The 18378-nt window shown below is 49.6% G+C and overlaps 7 protein-coding genes across 7 annotated transcripts; 4 read left to right on the top strand and 3 right to left on the bottom strand.

The window, feature by feature from the left end:
* Positions 1 to 913: 913 nt before the first annotated feature.
* Positions 914 to 1302, top strand: PFICI_05478 (uncharacterized protein; the record flags this gene model as incomplete). Its single annotated transcript, XM_007834059.1, has 2 exons — positions 914 to 1036; positions 1234 to 1302. 2 exons carry the CDS (start codon positions 914 to 916, stop codon positions 1300 to 1302), a joined length of 192 nt encoding a protein of 63 aa, XP_007832250.1.
* Positions 1303 to 1693: 391 nt separating this feature from the next.
* PFICI_05479 (uncharacterized protein) lies at positions 1694 to 3403 on the top strand (the record flags this gene model as incomplete). The annotated part of the gene is made up of 2 exons (XM_007834060.1): positions 1694 to 2084; positions 2466 to 3403. The coding sequence occupies 2 exons, from the start codon at positions 1694 to 1696 to the stop codon at positions 3401 to 3403; spliced, it is 1329 nt and encodes a 442-aa protein (XP_007832251.1).
* Positions 3404 to 6906: 3503 nt separating this feature from the next.
* Positions 6907 to 7312, bottom strand: PFICI_05480 (uncharacterized protein; the record flags this gene model as incomplete). Its single annotated transcript, XM_007834061.1, has 3 exons — positions 6907 to 6952; positions 7014 to 7144; positions 7265 to 7312. 3 exons carry the CDS (start codon positions 7310 to 7312, stop codon positions 6907 to 6909), a joined length of 225 nt encoding a protein of 74 aa, XP_007832252.1.
* A 565-nt stretch (positions 7313 to 7877) lies between these two features.
* PFICI_05481 (uncharacterized protein) lies at positions 7878 to 8801 on the top strand (the record flags this gene model as incomplete). Its single annotated transcript, XM_007834062.1, has 1 exon — positions 7878 to 8801. The coding sequence occupies one exon, from the start codon at positions 7878 to 7880 to the stop codon at positions 8799 to 8801; it is 924 nt and encodes a 307-aa protein (XP_007832253.1).
* Positions 8802 to 9087: 286 nt separating this feature from the next.
* On the bottom strand, positions 9088 to 10014 carry PFICI_05482 (uncharacterized protein; the record flags this gene model as incomplete). The annotated part of the gene is made up of 1 exon (XM_007834063.1): positions 9088 to 10014. The coding sequence occupies one exon, from the start codon at positions 10012 to 10014 to the stop codon at positions 9088 to 9090; it is 927 nt and encodes a 308-aa protein (XP_007832254.1).
* A 569-nt stretch (positions 10015 to 10583) lies between these two features.
* PFICI_05483 (uncharacterized protein) lies at positions 10584 to 13730 on the top strand (the record flags this gene model as incomplete). The annotated part of the gene is made up of 1 exon (XM_007834064.1): positions 10584 to 13730. One exon carries the CDS (start codon positions 10584 to 10586, stop codon positions 13728 to 13730), a length of 3147 nt encoding a protein of 1048 aa, XP_007832255.1.
* A 205-nt stretch (positions 13731 to 13935) lies between these two features.
* PFICI_05484 (uncharacterized protein) lies at positions 13936 to 15295 on the bottom strand (the record flags this gene model as incomplete). The annotated part of the gene is made up of 3 exons (XM_007834065.1): positions 13936 to 14470; positions 14534 to 14966; positions 15028 to 15295. 3 exons carry the CDS (start codon positions 15293 to 15295, stop codon positions 13936 to 13938), a joined length of 1236 nt encoding a protein of 411 aa, XP_007832256.1.
* Between the last annotated feature and the right edge of the window lie 3083 nt (positions 15296 to 18378).

Raw genomic sequence — 18378 nt, forward strand, 5'->3', positions numbered from 1 at the left:
GGAAGTCTTTATGAATGTGGTTGACAATTCCGTCGTCGAAGTGCGGCTAGTTTCTGAAATGGAGCTCGAAGCCGAAGTTGTGGTCGATGATGTCGAAGAAGAGTCTGAAGTAGATGGCGAGATGGAAAGAGATGTTGAAGTTGGCGAAGAAATTTCCGACGTTGTCAAGAGGATGCTTGAAGAGGGACTCGTCGTAGAGGCTTCAGTAACAGACGTGGGAGAATCTGACGAGGTGGTGGACTGCGAAATGCTGCTAGATATAGAAGAAATTGTACTCAGTAAGGAGCTAGTAGTCAGTGTCTCGGCCATGCTAGTTGATAGACTACTATCAGTCGGAAGTGGAGTAACGACAGTTGTGCTACTCGCGACACTGGAAATAGTGCTTGAGGGATTGCTCGTACTCGATTCCGTGCTGCTAGAGCTCGTCGTTGGGGCCGTAGTTATTGTACTTTCAAGTTCGCTTGTGGCTGAATTTGATAATGACGACGAAAGTGAAGTAAGATCATTGCTGATCGTTGTAGGTGAAAGTGAGCTTGTAGGGTCTGAAATCTGCAGCGATGTCGTTGCATCCGTAGAGGAACTGGTGGTCGGTTGTAGCACTGTAGTCGACAAAGTAGGTTCCAGCTCTGTACTCAAGCTTTGAGTGACGAGGCTTGGTATGGTTGTGAAACTGCTTCCAAATTGGCTTTCAGATCTTGATGGAGTGGATGTGATCGAAGTCAAATTGGTCGACAAAGAGAATGAAGGAGATGTAAACAATAAAGAAGTAGTATCGATGGAAAAAGTTGTCTCGTCAGTGGGAAGCAGTGATGTAGTTGTCGTGGCCAATATGCTCGGCAAGTCATCTGTTAAGCTACTTTCTAAGTCGCTCGTGATGAACTCTGTACTCGAGTCTGGAATATTGGAAGTATCAATGGCCGACGATGTGCCGGAAATTGTGAGCGGAGGCAGAGTCGTAGAGGCCTGTGCAGCCAAGGACTCCGTCTCTGTTGTCGAAGTGATCGAGGACGAAAGATCAGCAGCCGAGTTGCTTATGGTTTGTGAAATATCTGTAGTTGTGGGCAATCCGCTCGTGGAGAATATGTCAGTAGGGGATATTGGAGTGTTTGTGGTGAGAAACGAGGTCGTTGAGATTTCGCTTGTGATGGTTTCGGAAGACATCTCAGTAGGAAGACTCTCTGGCATAGTATCACTGGTCGTGGTCGCAGTTGTTATCAATACTGATGTGTCAAGAAAACTTGGGATCGAAGATGTCAAATCAGACGTTGGCGCTACGTCACTCGTTACCAATGTTGGCACTGAGCTGAATGTTGTCGACAGAACCGGAGACCCAATGTCTGAAGTAACAGTAGTCTCAAGATCAGATGTAGTACCGGGTATAATACTGGAAGTTTCGCTCTCCCTCGGAAATATAGATGATAATAGGCCACTCGAATCAGTTATTGGCAATGTATTCAAAGTCGTGTTGTTACTAATAGACATGGTATCGGATGTTGAGATAGAAAGGCTTGAAGAAAGGTCGCTTTCCGCTGTAGAAATTGACGACAATAGACTACTGATTTCGGAAAATTCTTCCATGCCTGAAATACTGGTTGTGCGGCTAGATATAACATCAGATGTATCGCTAACCACTGCACTGGTGATGATAGTCGTGTCGGACATAGTTGATGATAGAAGACCGCTAGTAAGTGACATGAAGTCCGAGCTCGACGCGGTGGGGCTGAGGTCTGAGGCAAAGTCAAAGCCAATGGAAGACATTGATGGCAGACTGATCTCTGAGGTGCTGGATGTCGTTTCTGTTACACCAACGCTTGAGAAGATACTCGAAATAATGCCCGACTCAACACTCGATGCAGCGCTCGATAGCGAGCTTTCGTCGACGGTCGACGATGGCAGGGTAGTGGACTCCTCGGATACTTCAAGACTTGGTACTATGATCGAAACTCTGCTGGAGATGGCACTTGACTCTGAGCTAGCTTCAAGAGTGGTCGAGGTTGGTATGATGTTGGTGGTAATCAATGCCGAGGGCTCGAGGACCGAAGTGATGCTCGATAGCGTGCTCGTCGATGGCAAGGTTGACGACAGTATGGTATTTTGGTTAGTGGTACTAGGCTCAGATATCGTAACGATGACAGAGGTCAATTCAGGACCTGATATCTTAGCGGAATCTAAAGTGCTAGATAATTCCGGAGACGATGTAATGAATAGAGTCAGGGATTCGGAGGAGAATTTGGAGATAAAGGTGTTGCTCGGATTTTCTGAAATCATGGTAGCGCCATGGGTCATGGATGTTTCAATACTCGTTGCTTGATTGCTAGTCAAAGTAACATCAGAGGTGAGGACAGATGATTGTGTACTTTCCGGGGTTATGGTGGAGCTCGTTGGATTTGTGGTGGAAGGCTCGCGTACATCTGTGATCGATATGTTTCCGCTCGTGTTTGGATTTTCTGACCTGGATAACTCAGTGGTGGGGAAATCTGAGCTTGACGATGGCATGCTTTCCAAGATCGTTGATTGGCTCTCTTCCGAAGCCGGGAGAGAAGTGGTCAAAGATAGTGAGAGACTGGATAGCGTCGAATCTGTAGCTACGCTTTCAGTTGTCAAGGGTGAACTGGAGCCATCACTCGCGGTGGAAGGTGAGTCAAGATCTAAAGATGAGCTCAGCGGCCCAGTCTCTGTATTACTTGTCAAGATTGGAGAAATCATTGGCACAGAGCTGGATTGTTGGCCATCCATGGTGAGTATAGTTGAAGATACGAAAGTCCAATCTTGTGACGTGAAGCTTGAGGTATCACTGGATAAAGTTGCCGAGCTGGACAAGATCAGAGAAACTACCAAGCTGGTGGCTGAGATGCTGCTCTTAGTTGTGCCCGTTTTCTCGGTACTTATATCGATACTGCTCGTCGTATCAGTTGTTGAGAATTGGATTGGTGGCTCGGACAGGATGGTAGACAGCTCCGATATGATATTTGGACTGATTTTTGTGCTTCCTGTGCTGATATCAGTGGCATCAACCTGGGTTGCACTAATTGGCGAATCACTTGATACAAGGCCGGTAGTCAAGGAAGGCAGAAGGCTGCGTTCCATGGACGATAATCCTAGACTTGTGGTCGAAGACAAGTTGGTAAACTCAAAAGTCGTTACATTGGAGACCGCTGGCGAGATAGCGGTAGATGGAAGCGGCGGCAAACTCAATGACGAAACTCCAGATTGTGAGGTCGAGTCCCCATCAACAGTATTACCTAGTCCGCTTGATGTCTCCGGAGTGCTGAGCAGAAGGGATGAAGTCTCAAGCGAATCAATTGAATTTGTCTCCGAAAACTGCTCGCTGCTTGTTGACCTCGGATCTGTGGGCATCGAAATAGATGTGGCCAAGTTCGGTATGCTTAATGAAGAAGAATGAGTATCCAGTAAACTAATCGTTGGGCTTATGCTTTGGCCCATTGTGGAAACGGGAACGAGGTCCTGACACTGAGCCTCTGTCAAGCGTCATTAGTATACTATACTCATTGATACTCTTGTGCCACAACTCACCTTCAAATACAACAAGATTGATGATGACGCAGTTTTCAATGACTGCATCGCTAAACAGGGCATAAATAACTCCTCTGCTAGCCAAACAGAATCTGGCGAAACCGCCAAAGAATTGCGAGTTTCTCCAATAAAGCAGGCCATTTTCAATAGAAAATTCGGTGCTGAGACTTCCCACCGAATAAGTCGCTATATCGATGAAGGCAATACCGGGATCTACCGAGATTGGTCGACGGCCCCTGATTAACTGCCCACCTTTTCTTTGAAAGAGAATGGCTCTTCCGCAGATGCCAGTGATCGTTTCAGCTTCTACACCAACATATCCTTTGATGAGGGATTTCGACTGACGTCTCTGAATGGGCGCGGCAGTGCTTGTGACCGGGGCACTCTCTGTTGCAAGTTGCAAGCCAAGGATGACGAAAGGCATCGTTGCTTCCTCTATTGGCATCCCTGACGTACTCAACAAGCTGGAAGTTTCTGTACGCGTGGCTGACTCTATTGATGTGACGATGCTTATTGGGGGACTGATTGTTGTGGTGAGAATAGGTGTCGTTGTAGATACCCTTGCACTTGAGGGAGACCCGGGAGTTCGGGAAGAAGAAGTCGACATAGTCGTGGTGACTCCATCAGACTTGATATCTGATGTTAATGTGAGAGTGATAGTACTTTTCACCCCATGGCTGTCAGTCGTCACAACTTTCGTAACCATAGCCATGGTCAAACCATTGTCATTTTCTTCCCCAACCATACTAGTATGAGGAGAATGGACTCCATAAGGATTGAAAGGACTTGGCTGACTCGAAATACCGTGTCCATGTCTAGATCCTATTGATGCTGCAGAATGTCAGTACGTGTCAATCAGGGTCCCAATCTCAACTGGTGCAGTAGATTGGCATACTTACCATCGTAGCCTGTTGCGACTTTCGTGGTGCCAACTTGCGGGCTTCCATTTGCTTCTCTAGACGTGATTGTTGTGATGAACGTCGTCATATATAACGTCAGATAGGTGCGAGTAAGATTAGAACATTGAGTCGATTTCAATTGTGTGTCATTGCCTGGCACTCGGCGAAGCTCATTTTTGTGTGCATATTTTGCCCAGCCGGGACCGACCTGGGTCGCCCATAAAACAAGGACTATTGTTAGACGCATAGCTTGTAGACATCTTTTTAACTCACTCAAGCGGTCTGAAAGACTAAATCCAAGGACATGATGGTATGAAGGGGCAACGAATCGTCTTAGATAGTCGTGCGCGCCATCTGCTCAAGACCATTGAGCCGCCAAGAATTGTTTTCGACGAACCGCATTATATCTTTTCCTTGGTAGATATAATAAACACAATCCACTTTTGGGATCCGTTCATTAATAATATGTCAGGCACCCGAAGTCTGTCATGCGCCAAAAGCGATCATGTCTTGAACCATAATTCTATCCTTTGGCTTGGTCAGACCCCGTCAATGAGGCACGCATGCATCTATGTTATCGACTTGTGATCTTGAGATGATGTGACACACTAAATCGTGCACTTTCCCTACAGAACTTCATGAGAAGTTATGCGGTGTGCGGTAATGCTGATGTGAATAATGCAGTCATGGCAGGGTGTCTGGTGATAATTATGGCAAAGGTGCCGCCTGAAGTCTTCCCCTCCAAAAATGCTAGTCAACTAGTAAATGTATGGTAATCATTCAAGGTCGAAACCCAGCAGGGAGACTCCCGAGGCCTTCAAGAATAGAAAAAGACAGGGAGGCATCGCTACGACATATGGCAGAGTTGGGCAAAGGTACGGCTGCCAGGCTCAAGTATGCAGCCTCTTTTTTGACCTGTGAATATCACGAGATTAATCATCTGAACAGTATTCTTGTGCATCAGGCCGACGAACAAGGTATCCATGTTATCATAATTGTCAAGACATATGATGAGCGCTGTTTCGGTTGATTCGCCAGGCCAATTCGCAAGGATAGCACTTGTGCCCCTCTGCCCAATCCCAAATAGACTTCAACCGAACAAGGGTGGCTCAAAGTTCTTAGAGTAGAATAGACAAATCGGCAACAATATCTGAAATGTCTTAGTCTACTGACGGTAACTCGGCCTTATGTTCGTGTGGCATTCCCGTAACTCCGTGTAAGTTCAGCAGAGGAAAAGGTATCGAGGGTCCCGGATACTACATCGACCCTTCCTCCCCTCTCTCGTGATCATGGTTGCGGCAAGCTTCATTTAGGCACGTTGTCGCATCACTCTGTTCTCGTCAGCTGAAGCATACATGGAAAGTGAGAGAAAGGGCCAAGTTGTAAGGACCTTGAGGTGACTTCTCCGCGGAGACCTCACTGTCAAGGTAATTTTTGCTAGGCAAACCAGATGTGCTGTTGTTTTACTTTACAATGGATAACTTTCGCTGCAAATCCTCGCACAACTGAGGCTGTAAAGACTCACCGGCCCCGACTCCATTGGCTGGAGGTTCGAAGACCCTTCCACGACGTCATTATCTGTTTTCTTGACCCGCTGGTTGATTATGATTGGGACGTTGGACACGACCAAGCCGGTCAACAGTGAGTGGGATCTAAACATGAAGTTTATCATGATCTGGGCTCTGCGAAGCTGTCATGTCAAAGTGAAGCCCATACGACTGCACACATTAGGTAGTATACGTCGCTATGCATTATTCGACGAGTTCCACGAGGACGAAGGAAGAACAAGTGATTATCGCAAGGACAGCCACATCAGTGCATTGGAAATCGCCAAAATCGGATCGTGTAGTTATGGACAAAGTAGCCGACTTCAACAGGCTCATTGCTTGCAGGATTGCTTACGGACAGCCAACTCGGACCGGATTGGCAAAGGAACACCGATATCGGCAACTCGAACTTCGATGGATCCTGGGACACGAGTGGCGGTGTTGAATTCCCTCATTCCTCAGTCCACCGCATCGTATTCCATTCGGTCACCCCCAAGCTCAAATTCTCTCAAGCCTTGCAAATCAACTCAAGAGCCGTTCGATGGTATCCAATTGAGGGCAAGCCATTAGAAGTTGAAGTTTAAGGTTTCGATCGAGACGCTGCGAGAAAACGGCATTCAACTGCTCTTGTGTCTCGTTGGATATCGAAAGTTGCCGGTCCGGAGATGTCGTGTGTTGGTTCATCGTACCTAGAATGTCAATAGTTTGTTCCGGCGCCAGTTGAAATGCCGCACATCCCAGTAAAAGAATCCAAGAGTCAATGGCTCGAGAAAGGTTTGATGGTATTCGAAAGTGTGCTCAGAACTCGGTGCTTGATTCATATGATCATGCTTCTTCCGATATAACCGCGTCTATACATGTACAGCCGAGCCAGTAACCCTTCTCAGGTCGACCCGGAACCCATCAATTCATACAATGCCGGTAGTCTAGTGCTTGGCCTTCTCGTCCTTGTTCGCCTGGTCCAGGAAGTTCCTGTGTGTATAATGTGAGTATAACTGCGGCGGTTGCCAGCGTGGGTTCGGAGAATGCGCACTTGATGAAGCTCTCCTCGTCGGAGCTGGATGCGTTGATCGGGGGAGTCTTGACGGCAGCCGAGGCCTTGCTGCCACCACCAACGGCGGCGTAGGTACCACCGAAGAGAGCGGTCAGGACGCCCATGGCAAGCTGTTCAGGGACATGTGTCAGTCAATTGATCGTTCGGTTACTGGGGGGTGGCGGTCGCCAGAACGTGTCGAAGTAGATGCGACAATGGGGCGACAAGATGATTCAGGGGAGATGACTGACGTAGTGCGAGCCGACCTGGCGGCCGAGGATGCTGTATGTCTGGACCATCTTGGCGGCTTGGGATGGGTTTGTCCTCGAAAGAAGTGGTTCGGAGGGGATTGCGATATGTTTCGGATAGTGAGGTTGTTGTCGACCCTTCAAAACTGCTCAAGCTCCAATTTGCGTGAGGGTGCACTGACCAGCGACTGCCTTAGGTAAGCAATGTCGGAAGTCATCGGAACAAGGAAAGGCCGACGACAGAGGCCCATCCAGGATTCACTCGGTCACATCGGCAGTAGCCGGGATCATGCGACGAGCTTCCAGATGGAAGTGGAGACTAGGCCCGGGTGCGGGTGCCCAATAACGTCACCTTACTCACTCCCCGGACTTGCGCATCCAAGCTCCCGCCAAGCCAGCTCCAGCGCTGGAGCTCTGTCGTGCGTTCCATTACCGAGCAGCCCACACCCATCTTACGACATCTTCCCTGTTCATCCACTTCCCACCACTCCCAAAGGGCCGTTCGTCACGTTTGCGTCTCGAAATATAGTAGACAGGTGGCTTGAGTGTTCTGTTTTTGGTCGACGATATACATATTCACCAAAACTTTTCGAATAACCACCACAAAACGATCACCATGCCGTGGTGGGGAAAAGGTACGGCGGAGGACAAGCAAGCTCCCCAAGCTGCTTCGTCGGCTCCCGTCACAGGTCAACCAATCGAGCCAGTCGAGTCCAAAAACGTTCCCAAGGAAAGCGCCAACACCTCAAGTTTCGATCCCAGCCATCTCCCGGAGCGCAAGAAGCTGTCCCGGAATCTTCAGAAGATCGTCGACAAGCACGATCACGATGATTCGTGGTACGATGAACTAGTTGACGGCTACGTGCCTGATTCGACCGAGTCCAACTGGCGATATGCCGCCTACGCGAACCGTTTGCGCACCATTATGCTCTCTGCGCACCGATATGTTGCATATACATCCGACATTGGCGAGTCGTTTCGGCCCGTGGCCCACCCTTGGCTGGTGAGGAGTGCCTATGGTATCTCGTGGACGTATATTCTGGGAGATGTCAGTTATGAGGGTTACAAGGCATACTGGCAAAATCAGCGCAAGCTCAATCCCGAGCTGGTGCTTAGCGAGCAGCAACTCAAAGCGACAGGCTTGAGCAATGAACCTCAGGCTGGCGCACTTGTCAGGAAGGAGCCCGGTGTGGTGGCACCTCTAGAAGACTATCGAACTGTTATGCTGCAGCGAGGTATCTTCCAGAGCGTGGCAAGTATGGGCCTTCCCGCATTCACTATCCACAGCGTGGTCAGGTATTCTGGCCGTGCCTTGAAGAATGTGAAGAATACAAAGTTGAGGACTTGGGGCCCGATCGGTCTGGGATTGGCCGTTGTACCCACGCTTCCTTATCTTTTCGATCATCCCGTCGAAAACGCGGTCGAGTGGATATTCCACAAAGGATTCTCGCTTTATGGTGGACAGGCTGCCGTGGGCAATTTGCCGACTACAGGCCGAGAAGAGCAATTGTCAAAGAGACCCAAGGAGAAGGAGCTGTGAGGTACTACATTACTCATCGAGAAAAAGTGGTGAAGAGGGACACGGGCGTTTTTGGAGTTTACTCAGCTCTTCTTTTGAAATACACACGGAGCAAGCGCTACACTAGCGAGTTAGGGATGTACATGTGTAAAAGAGTAACAAATCTCAAAAGTGTAATTATTTCAAATGCTAAACCATGTGAGCTAGTCGCTGTATCAACGACTAGATCATGCTCCCGGACGCCTGAAAATGCAATATTGATGTCGCTCTAAAGTTAAAACATCCCATAACTCAAAAATGTCATCCTTTACATCTTGATGAGGTCCTCCTGTGCCGGCCCAACACCTCTGAGCAGAACAACAGTGTTACCGCTCGTTAGGGCTGAACCGACCTTCTCGTTATATTCTAGAACTCGCCCTCCTTCGATATGGAATACCCGAAGCTTATCCTTCTCGTCGGCGCTTGAATTGTTTACGTTTTCAACTTGAAGACCCTTTGCTGCCGAGTCGAGCAGACGACCCACAACCCAGTCTTTGCTAAAGAAGAACTGACCCTTGGGAAACTTGGCTGTAGTCGTCTCGGCTTCGGCCTCAACAAACAGGTAGACTCTCTTCTCAGGAGCAAGTTTGGCGTCACCCTTGGCAGTCTTTTTGAGTTGGTTCACGGCGACTATTCTCTGACTGGCAGTGCTTGGCTTGGGTTTGGGCAGTGCCCGGGAGGCAGCCTCCTTGCGCGAGGCGCCCCAAGCCTTGAGTCTAGACAAGGCGGAGCGCGCCTCACGTCCGAAATCGACTTGAGCCGGCCGCGCGCCGATGGGCGTCAGGTTCTTGCAATCGTGTTCTTCGCCCAGGCGGTGTTTGAGGCAGTAGTCCCTGTTGCAGCGGTCGCAGTGCACACCAGGGACAAGACTAGTGCCTACGGTTGTCTTGCAGTCTTGCGCAGCACATGGTTTTTGTTGGACCAAATCGCGCATCCGTTTTCCCTCACCAGCGCTGGGTTTCGCCAGCTCGGCCTCGCGCCGCCGCCGCGCCCATTCGCCTGCATTCGCGCATGTATGTGCCGTCTCGGTTCGGTGGTCAAGGCAGAAGGTCCCCTTGCAGGACTGGCAGAAGAAAGGGAGGAAGTCGAGTTGATTGCAGTACGAGTACTGACAATGCTTTCCGATCAAGGTGGCATCGGCTGTATCCATCTTGACGTAGGAGGATTCTGTATTGTCGGAGGATGAGGACGCCATCTTGGGTGATTGTGAAGGCGACCCCGGGTATATATAGTATGGGTATGTCTATTGATAGAGTGATAATATAATGTCGCTGAGGGAAAGGTAATTGCGTAAGCCCTGCTGACTGATGGCTATGTTCTGAACACTCCTTCGGTACTTGGTAGATTGGCGGATTCAACTCGACAGTGAATGAGGCGGCTCAGGAGGCAAGGCTGCGATGATGCGCAAGCTGCTTATGCGAGTTGGCGGAGAAGGGTCTCGAATGATCGCAGAAGCCCCAGGTCAGGTCAAGCGCCTGAGTCACAGGGCCAGGGGCTGCATTCAGAGCACGAATCGCGGGGTTCAGTGGCGCTACCAGATCGCTAACCTATTCTCGTTCCCGGCCTTTCGGGTGCCCCAATTTAGCGACGTTAGCGGCCTACTGGCCGCTTGACATGCAATCAATAGAAAATCAATGAGGTCACATGTTTCCGCGTTTCGATGATGCTGCGTGCCTGGCGCTTGTTCGCGTTGCAGGAGACACGCAAAGCTACTTTCACTGTTTAATTTTCATGCCAAAACAACAAATGTAGTTTGTCGATACAATGCCGCCTCATCTACCTCGCAAGAGGCTACGCACGCCGTCGCCCGAAGGTGGCAATGGGGCCAAGAAGGCAGGCAAGAGCTCCAAGTCAAGCACACCCAATGGAGTTGTGCCACCGAGGAAATCCACGGTGTTTGAGGATCTCAATACTAGCGACAAGAAAAGATCTGCCGACAAGACGAAATCTGCATTGCAGAAAATGGTGGACGATGACGACAGTAGCTCACTTAGCTCACTATCAGACTCTGATGTCGAATTTGAAGACGTACCATCAGCCAAGAGGCAAAAGGTTGATGCGCAATCTGTGAAAGAGTCGGACGATGAAGATGACGATGAGGATATTGAGTTCGAGGACGTTCCGAACCATGAACCTCAGCTCGAAGTGGAGCCTGTCATCTCGGGTGATCTAGAACTCACATTGTACCGGAATAGTCATGTACCTTTGGCATCTGAGATGTCGAAGAAGGGACCATCGAAGCGCGAAAAGCAAATACGTAATGTTACGCACTGCATTCACGTCCAATATCTTCTTTGGCATAACGCAACTCGCAACTCTTGGCTCTGTGACCCAGAAGTTCAGGCGACCATGATATCACATCTGACGCCACGACTCTGGGAGGAAGTTGACCGTTGGCGCACCAATAGTGGACTTGAAAAGGATGACGCTGTGGAGGAAAAAGCAGCGCCAACATCAAAGTCTGGAGCTCGTGGAAAATCGACCACCAAAGGAAAGACGGCCAGGTCGAGAGGAAAGCAACCAGCTTCCAAGTCTACCAGAGATTGGAGCGATGCTGCTGATCGACTTGAAAATGGTGTCCCCAATATGTCCCATGGTGATCCTCTTTTTAGGCTCATGAAGTCTCTATCTGCGTGGTGGAAACAGAGATTCACAACTACAGCGCCAGGACTGCGAAAGAAAGGCTACATGGATGTGAGGAGACTAGCCAAGTGGAGGGTTGCATTCGAAGAGGAAGAGCACGACCCTGAAAGGTTTGGTGAGAAAATCCATAATTTGGAAGATTTCAGAACGCATGCGCGAAAGTGCGAAGGCAGTCGAGATGTGGGTGCGCAACTCTTCACGGCCTTGTTGAGAGGCATTGGTCTCGAAGCTCGAATGGTTGCAAACCTACAGTCATTAGGGTTTGGTTGGAGCAAATCCGAGGAGGCAGATGAAGAAAAGGCTGTGGGCGATGCCTCGACTAATGGCACCGCGACTCCTATCAAGACGAACGCCAAAAAGTCTCAGGCGGCCGCAAAGACAAGAAAGACGCCAGCGCGTCCCACGAGTCGCCGGACCAGGAAGAACGACAAGGATTCACTCAAAATGGACTTGGACGATTCAGACGAATATCTAGAGCCTATTAGTGATGACGATAGTGACGACAATTCCGTTGTCGATGTCACGGCAGATTTCAAAAAGCCCAAAGCCGCACTCAAGATTTACGACAAAGATCTCGACTTTCCTATCTACTGGACCGAAGTATTGTCTCCTGTTACGAAGAAGTGGCTACCAGTTGATGCTATAGTAAAGTCCATCGTTGGCACCAATCGAGAACTCGTTGAATCATTGGAGCCTCGCGGTGCCAAAGCAGACAAGGCAAAACAGATCATGGCATATACCGTTGCTCATTCCCAGGATGGCACTGCCAAGGATGTCACGGTTCGGTATCTGAGAAAACAACTCTTTCCAGGTCGCACCAAGGGCTCTCGTATGGGAGTCGAGAAGATCCCCATCTACAACAGACATGGCAAGATCAAGCGCTACGAAAAGTTTGACTGGTTCAAATTTGCCCTCAGCGGATACGTCCGTGGCACACTCAAGTACCCAGTCACTGAGTTGGATCAATGGGAAGATGCTACAGATTTGAAGCCGGCAGTCCCAGAGAAGAAGGAAGTCAAGGAAGGGGAGGAGACTTTGCAGTACTTCAAGAGTTCCAAGGAATTTGTTCTTCAAAGGCACCTCAAGCGCGAAGAAGCCCTCCTACCCTCGGCAAAACCAGTCAAGGTCTTCCGCAACAAGGTCAAGGGCGGTAAAGTTGAGGAGGAGGATGTGTACCTACGCAAGGATGTTGTCGCTGTCAAGTCTGCCGAGACATGGCACAAGCAAGGCCGGGCACCTGTGCTAGGGGCTGAGCCGTTGAAACATGCTCCCTATCGAGCGGCGACCACGAATAGACGCAGAGAAATCGCGGAAGCTGAAGCCAGGACTGGAGAAAAGGTACTACAACCTCTCTACAGCGAGGAGCAGACGGACTGGATCATCCCGCCACCGATTGAGAATGGCGTGATTCCGAAGAATGACTATGGCAACATTGATATGTTTGCAGAGCACATGTGTCCCGAAGGAGCCATTCATTTGCCTTACCGTGGTGCCGTTCGGGTTTGCAAGCGGCTAGGCATTGACTACGCCGAAGCCGTAGTTGGTTTCGAGTTTGGGCATCGAATGGCAGTCCCCGTCATTCAAGGAGTGGTAGTGGCCGAGGAACATGAAGACAAGGTGCTCGAAGAGATTGAAAAGGACGAGGCCGAGCGAAAGAGAAAAGAGGACGAGAAGAGGCGCAAGGCGGCTCTAGGAATGTGGAGAAAACTGCTCATGGGCATGCGCATTGCAGCTAGAATAGAAAAAGAATACGGCCATCTAGAGGACAAACAGACGAAGACCATTGTCGACTTACGGGGAAGCGATGAAGACGATGCAGGAGAAGGTGGATTCATGAAGATGTCCGAACACGACGAGGATATGGCGGGAGGGTTCTTGCCAGAAGGTTACGACGAGGAGGAGCCGGGCGATCAACCAAAGCAAACATCAAGTTATTTCTCAGGCGCTCATGATGCCGAGGGCGTGGATACCCTTGAAGTCGACCACGGCGATTCGGTCGAGAAACCCAGAGACTTCTCCGGACTTGCCATATCACGGTATCATGAAGGAAGCCCAGAAGACAAGGGCGATGAGGAAGAGAACAACGAAGACATGGAGGACGAGGACATCAAGCCACCGAAAAGAGCACAGCGAAAGGTTGCAAAACCTAAAGCAAAAGCAAAAGCTAAACCTCGGGCCACGAACCGACGACGAACTCGAACAACACAAATCAAATCATCGGAAGACGACGACGACGATGATGATTTTGAGCTATCTGACTCGGAGTAAGGTATATGGGGTTTAGCCTCGGACCCAATTGGATTCATTATCCCTCATCCTCCTGGAAGTTTTCTTTTTCCCATACTTGACTATGTGCCCTTGGAGCCAGTCTTACGCGTAGATCCGACTGTAGAAAGTTCGAGTCCAATAAATCAGTCGGATTCCGGGGTACACTAATAGAAAGATCGAAATTCCTTAATATCTTGACTTTTCGTTAGTTTTCAAACTTGCTCAGAATGTTCCGGAATTCGATTTCACATACTTCCCTAACACTCCCACCGAGGGCTGCCTGGTAGACTATCTGGTGCAATGTCGCATTCTCTCCGACACCCCATGGCGCTATCAATGCTTGATGCATGGTGGCAAACGTCGTAGCTGTGGCCTCGAGCCAACGTTCTGGCCGGAACAAATCCGCGTCGGCTCCCCATATCCTCTTCGAATGCATCAAAGCCGTGTTATTCAGAGCGACCGTGATGCCAGATGGAATGCGATGGCCGCCGATGGTTGCACCATCTTCGGGCACCGTATAGAGGGGATTGATCCTGGCCGGGAACAATCGTATCCCTTCTCTTATAACTGCCTGGAGATAGGACTTACAACCCTTATCATCTTGTACAGGCGACAAAACAGTGGAGTAGTCTTGTGAGCCATCGATTTCTTCTCGCAGTCTTGCGTAAGTAACAGGAGATGCAATGATCCTGGTCAGAGTGTTCTGCATAGTGGTTGCCATGTAGTTAATGGTGGCAAGACTAGGTAGGCTGGTTAGTATGTATGCCACAAAGCAGGTACTGTGTCAGAGCACTGGGCCGTACAGTTGGTTCGCTGGGGCCCGTCGTGTGTTAAGGCCGGCAGCATATTTATTATATATAGCCTCATAGAAATCCAAATCGCCGAGGTCGGCAACATGTTGGGTTATTTCTTGAGCCATAGACGTGGGGTCCAAGAAATGACAGCGCGTCCCTGAAGAAAGACATGCCTCCTTGATAGTATCGACGAGGACCCTGCAATGATCTTCCATGCACGCAGCAACTTTGGCGATATCCACGGCCATATGAGCTCCCAGAGACTTGCGTACGTGCTCCTCATCATCCAGCGACTCGTGCGGGGAAAAGTATGAGATGGAGATATTTTGTGAGACACGCCTAAGAAAGCCACTCTCATGGGCTGAGATGATGGGCGTCAGCCTCTGAAGTGCTTGAACATCGGTGGTCACGATTCGGCTGGGCCCGGTGCGGACCACATCTCCTAATGTTAGTTTCAGTCAGCCCTATGGTTCCCAGGAACATCCCTTTGAAGTAGGATTTACCATATTCATAGTATAGCTTCTCCAGCTCAAGCTGACGATTATGGTCGTTTTTGGACCTGCAGAATTGAAAAGTACCCACTGCAGCCGTAAAAGGGCCTGGGACGTGTCGTAGTCGCCACCATGATCGAGCTAAAAAGGCAATGATAATCACAAATGCGATTTTGAGGGTTATTTTAATAACAGTGTAGATATGGTCATACAAACATTCAGATTGACAAGTAGAAACGAGGAGACCTGGGTCGTTGCTAAAGCCACCAGCTGAAGCCATGATCAAACTTGTTGGGCGGATAAGTGAAAGAATGAGAGCACGAGAGGATTTCGGTTTCGTTCTACGTAGAGAATGGTTTGCAACGAACGAGAGAGCAAGTATGAGCATGACCAACCGGCTCATTACCTGATTGATTGTCTCGGAAGGGAGATCCTTCCCTGACCTTTCACTATGTCCGAGTGGCCAAGAGAAAAAGCAAGCACTATCCTTGCACTTGGTCTGAAGGAACCCAGACGAGTTCCAATACCTTGGGTGCGTGCGTGCGTGCGTGCGTGCGGGCAAAGGTGAACATACAGCGCAAGCCCGTTCAGGGACCAAAAACATGACCTTGTCCCTGCCATACTCCAGAGGTTCGGATTTCTAGAATAGTACTTGAAAGCCGGCCTTGTCCGACCATCTGGTTCCAAGCCACGGTCATACACGGTCTTCGCAGCTTGATTTTCGTGGGCAGCACAACGAAGGATAGGCATGTATCACTTCTTCACCGCTATCACAAAGCAGCCATCCCCATGCTAAAGGATTATTTTCAAGGTGTATCGATTTTTTACTGGCAACCTGGGTTTCCTTGATGTGGCGCAAATCCCCCATTGCACCCCCTCGTGACCGAAAGGCGAATGAACCGAGACGAATGCGCCCTCGCTATAACACCCCCTTCCTGGAACCTGGCTGGGTGATGTCTACGCTCATTGGCTGCGTGACCCTGCCCGGGAAATTCGGTCGATCAATGGATGATACTTAGAAGCCGGCCGCTATACCCTCCTGGGACGCCACGGTTCCAGGGGATTGGTACCGATGGGTGACCACTCTGGGACTTGGGTTACCCGGGGTGAGGGCGAGAGGGCGGGCGCGTCTGGTTGCCTCGAGCGGCTGCGGGTTTACGGGTCGCGGGATAATTCCAGCCTGTAGTAGTCCCGTCGCGTTTTGGGTCTAAGGTACGATAATCGAGATCAAATCGTGGGATCCTCCATCCGCAAAGGAGATCGGTGGATATCCAACCAGGGCCTTGCAGCTCATTTTTGGGTCTTGCGCAGGCGGACAAGGGGTAGTTCCAGCTCGCCTATTGCTACGACTACTGTCTGCTGTGCAGGCAACTGATTACGTGGGTAGATCTTTCATAGATTTGAGAGAATCTCACACCCTCATCACCTCTCCTCTCCTCTCCCCTCCTCAATATGTCGCCCCCAGGATATGCCGGTTGCCTTTTGTGCGACCGCGCAGCTGATATTTTCTTTCCATCTCGGTACAGTACAAGCATCAAGCATGATTGCGACCGGAAAGAGTACATACTGCACGTACATCATCATGCAGTCAATATACAACGGTCTACAGCCCACGGCGTCCAGCCCCTTGCCTGGCAATCACTGCCACATGTCCTGTCGCTTGTCAGGCTGGTGCGACCACGCACAGAAATGGATGGTGGTCTCGGGCGCTCGCAAGTACACACACCAGAAACCAAATCGAGTTCGGGTGGGCTGAGGTCGCATTTCCTGCCGTGCTCAAATAAAGACTTTTGTCGTTCGTCCCTGGACCACCCCCTCTTTTCACAGTCTCATGGCAACTTTCCAATCTGAAACTCAGGGGCGCATATTTCACAAAATCTATCCCATGGTACTTATCTCCAATAGCGACGACTCGACGTCACGGCTGGAATCTCGTGCATGCAGACAGCCGCCGACTCTTGTGATGCCTCGCGCCAACCCGCTTTGATCCGGTATTCGGAGAAGCTTCAATCTAAGCGTAATCCCAAGCGTCGCGTGCTGGGACCGAAGCACCACATGCCCAGGGTTATGCACAGCCAGCTCAGTTGTCATCCCCAAAGGCGGCAGTCGAGTCTTGTGCACTGAATCTATAGGGCAATATTGTACACGATATTTTTGAAATGCTCAATGACACGACTCATCAGCATTTGCGACCATTCTATGCTCGTCTAGGGAAGACGCATCAGAGCGTCACTTTACGAGTTGCCCATGTCTCGGGCCGGGGTAGGGTCAATAAACTCGAGAGCCTTGTCAATGAATATCAGTACATTTCCAAAATGTCACCCCAATTTGTATTGCCTATTAAAAAGAGGATAGCTGCCTGAATCACATTGTGTCGATTGGTCAGGATTCAGACACTCGCCTCTGCGTCTCCAATTAGACGAGTCATATTTTGTCCTAGATCTTGACAGACTTGACCGCAGAGAAGTCAGATTAGGCACAAAAGGTCTGTCGACTTGCAATATTACCCTTCATGCACGTACCCGAACACACATGTATGCGCCCAGCTTGACTGCTGTTTGCGGATTAGAACAGATCGAACCAACCAAGATCAGACGAGGCAGGTAGATTTCCAAGCCAATAATTAAATTAAAGAAGGATATCACTGCAATGATAAAGTGCTGTATAATCCCAAGATTCGCCCATGCACTTGAACCCTTTGCGACTGTCGCGGAAAGTCGACAGGAGGCCAACTTATGCATAGTAACAAAATAGATGTGTGTGTGAGCACCTCTAGATTGCCCCGGGCCAAGCAGTTATATACTTGATTCTGACTGCTGAACTAATGGCATGCCGTGGTCGACCGGAACTATCAGTTGAAGTCATATTCATAAGAATTCTTGCACTGCTTTCAGTCGCCAAATGTGACTTGATTTTGTTTCATTTTCGTCATACTCATGTCTGAAATATCTCTAGCCCTCTATGTAGGCACATGAGCTATATTCAAAAACTATCCAAACATTATCCTCCACAACCTTTTCAGATCAGGATCGTCTGAGCCGAATTCGAGCTGGATTTGGACTCTCGTGAATCCCCCTTCGTCTTCGACCAAACTACCAAAATGCACAGGTGCCCGTCTTGTAGGTAATTCCTGACACATTCCTCCCTGCGGATTGAACATGGCAGGATGATTGCTGTAGAATTCTGAATCCGAAAGGCACTCGGCGGCTTCTAAAAATAAAGACCGAGTCATTTGGATTTCCCGATCATGATTGGTCTTCATCCAATCGCGCAAGGAGTCGTATGCGCTTCCGACTATTTGCCTTGCCGCTTGAGGGCAGCTATGTTGCAGAATAGCCGTCGCGTAAACCCCCCTCGCTGCCT

This window comes from Pestalotiopsis fici, assembly GCF_000516985.1.
Source record: "Pestalotiopsis fici W106-1 unplaced genomic scaffold PFICI_Scf_3, whole genome shotgun sequence".
Classification (NCBI taxonomy): domain Eukaryota; kingdom Fungi; phylum Ascomycota; class Sordariomycetes; order Amphisphaeriales; family Sporocadaceae; genus Pestalotiopsis; species Pestalotiopsis fici.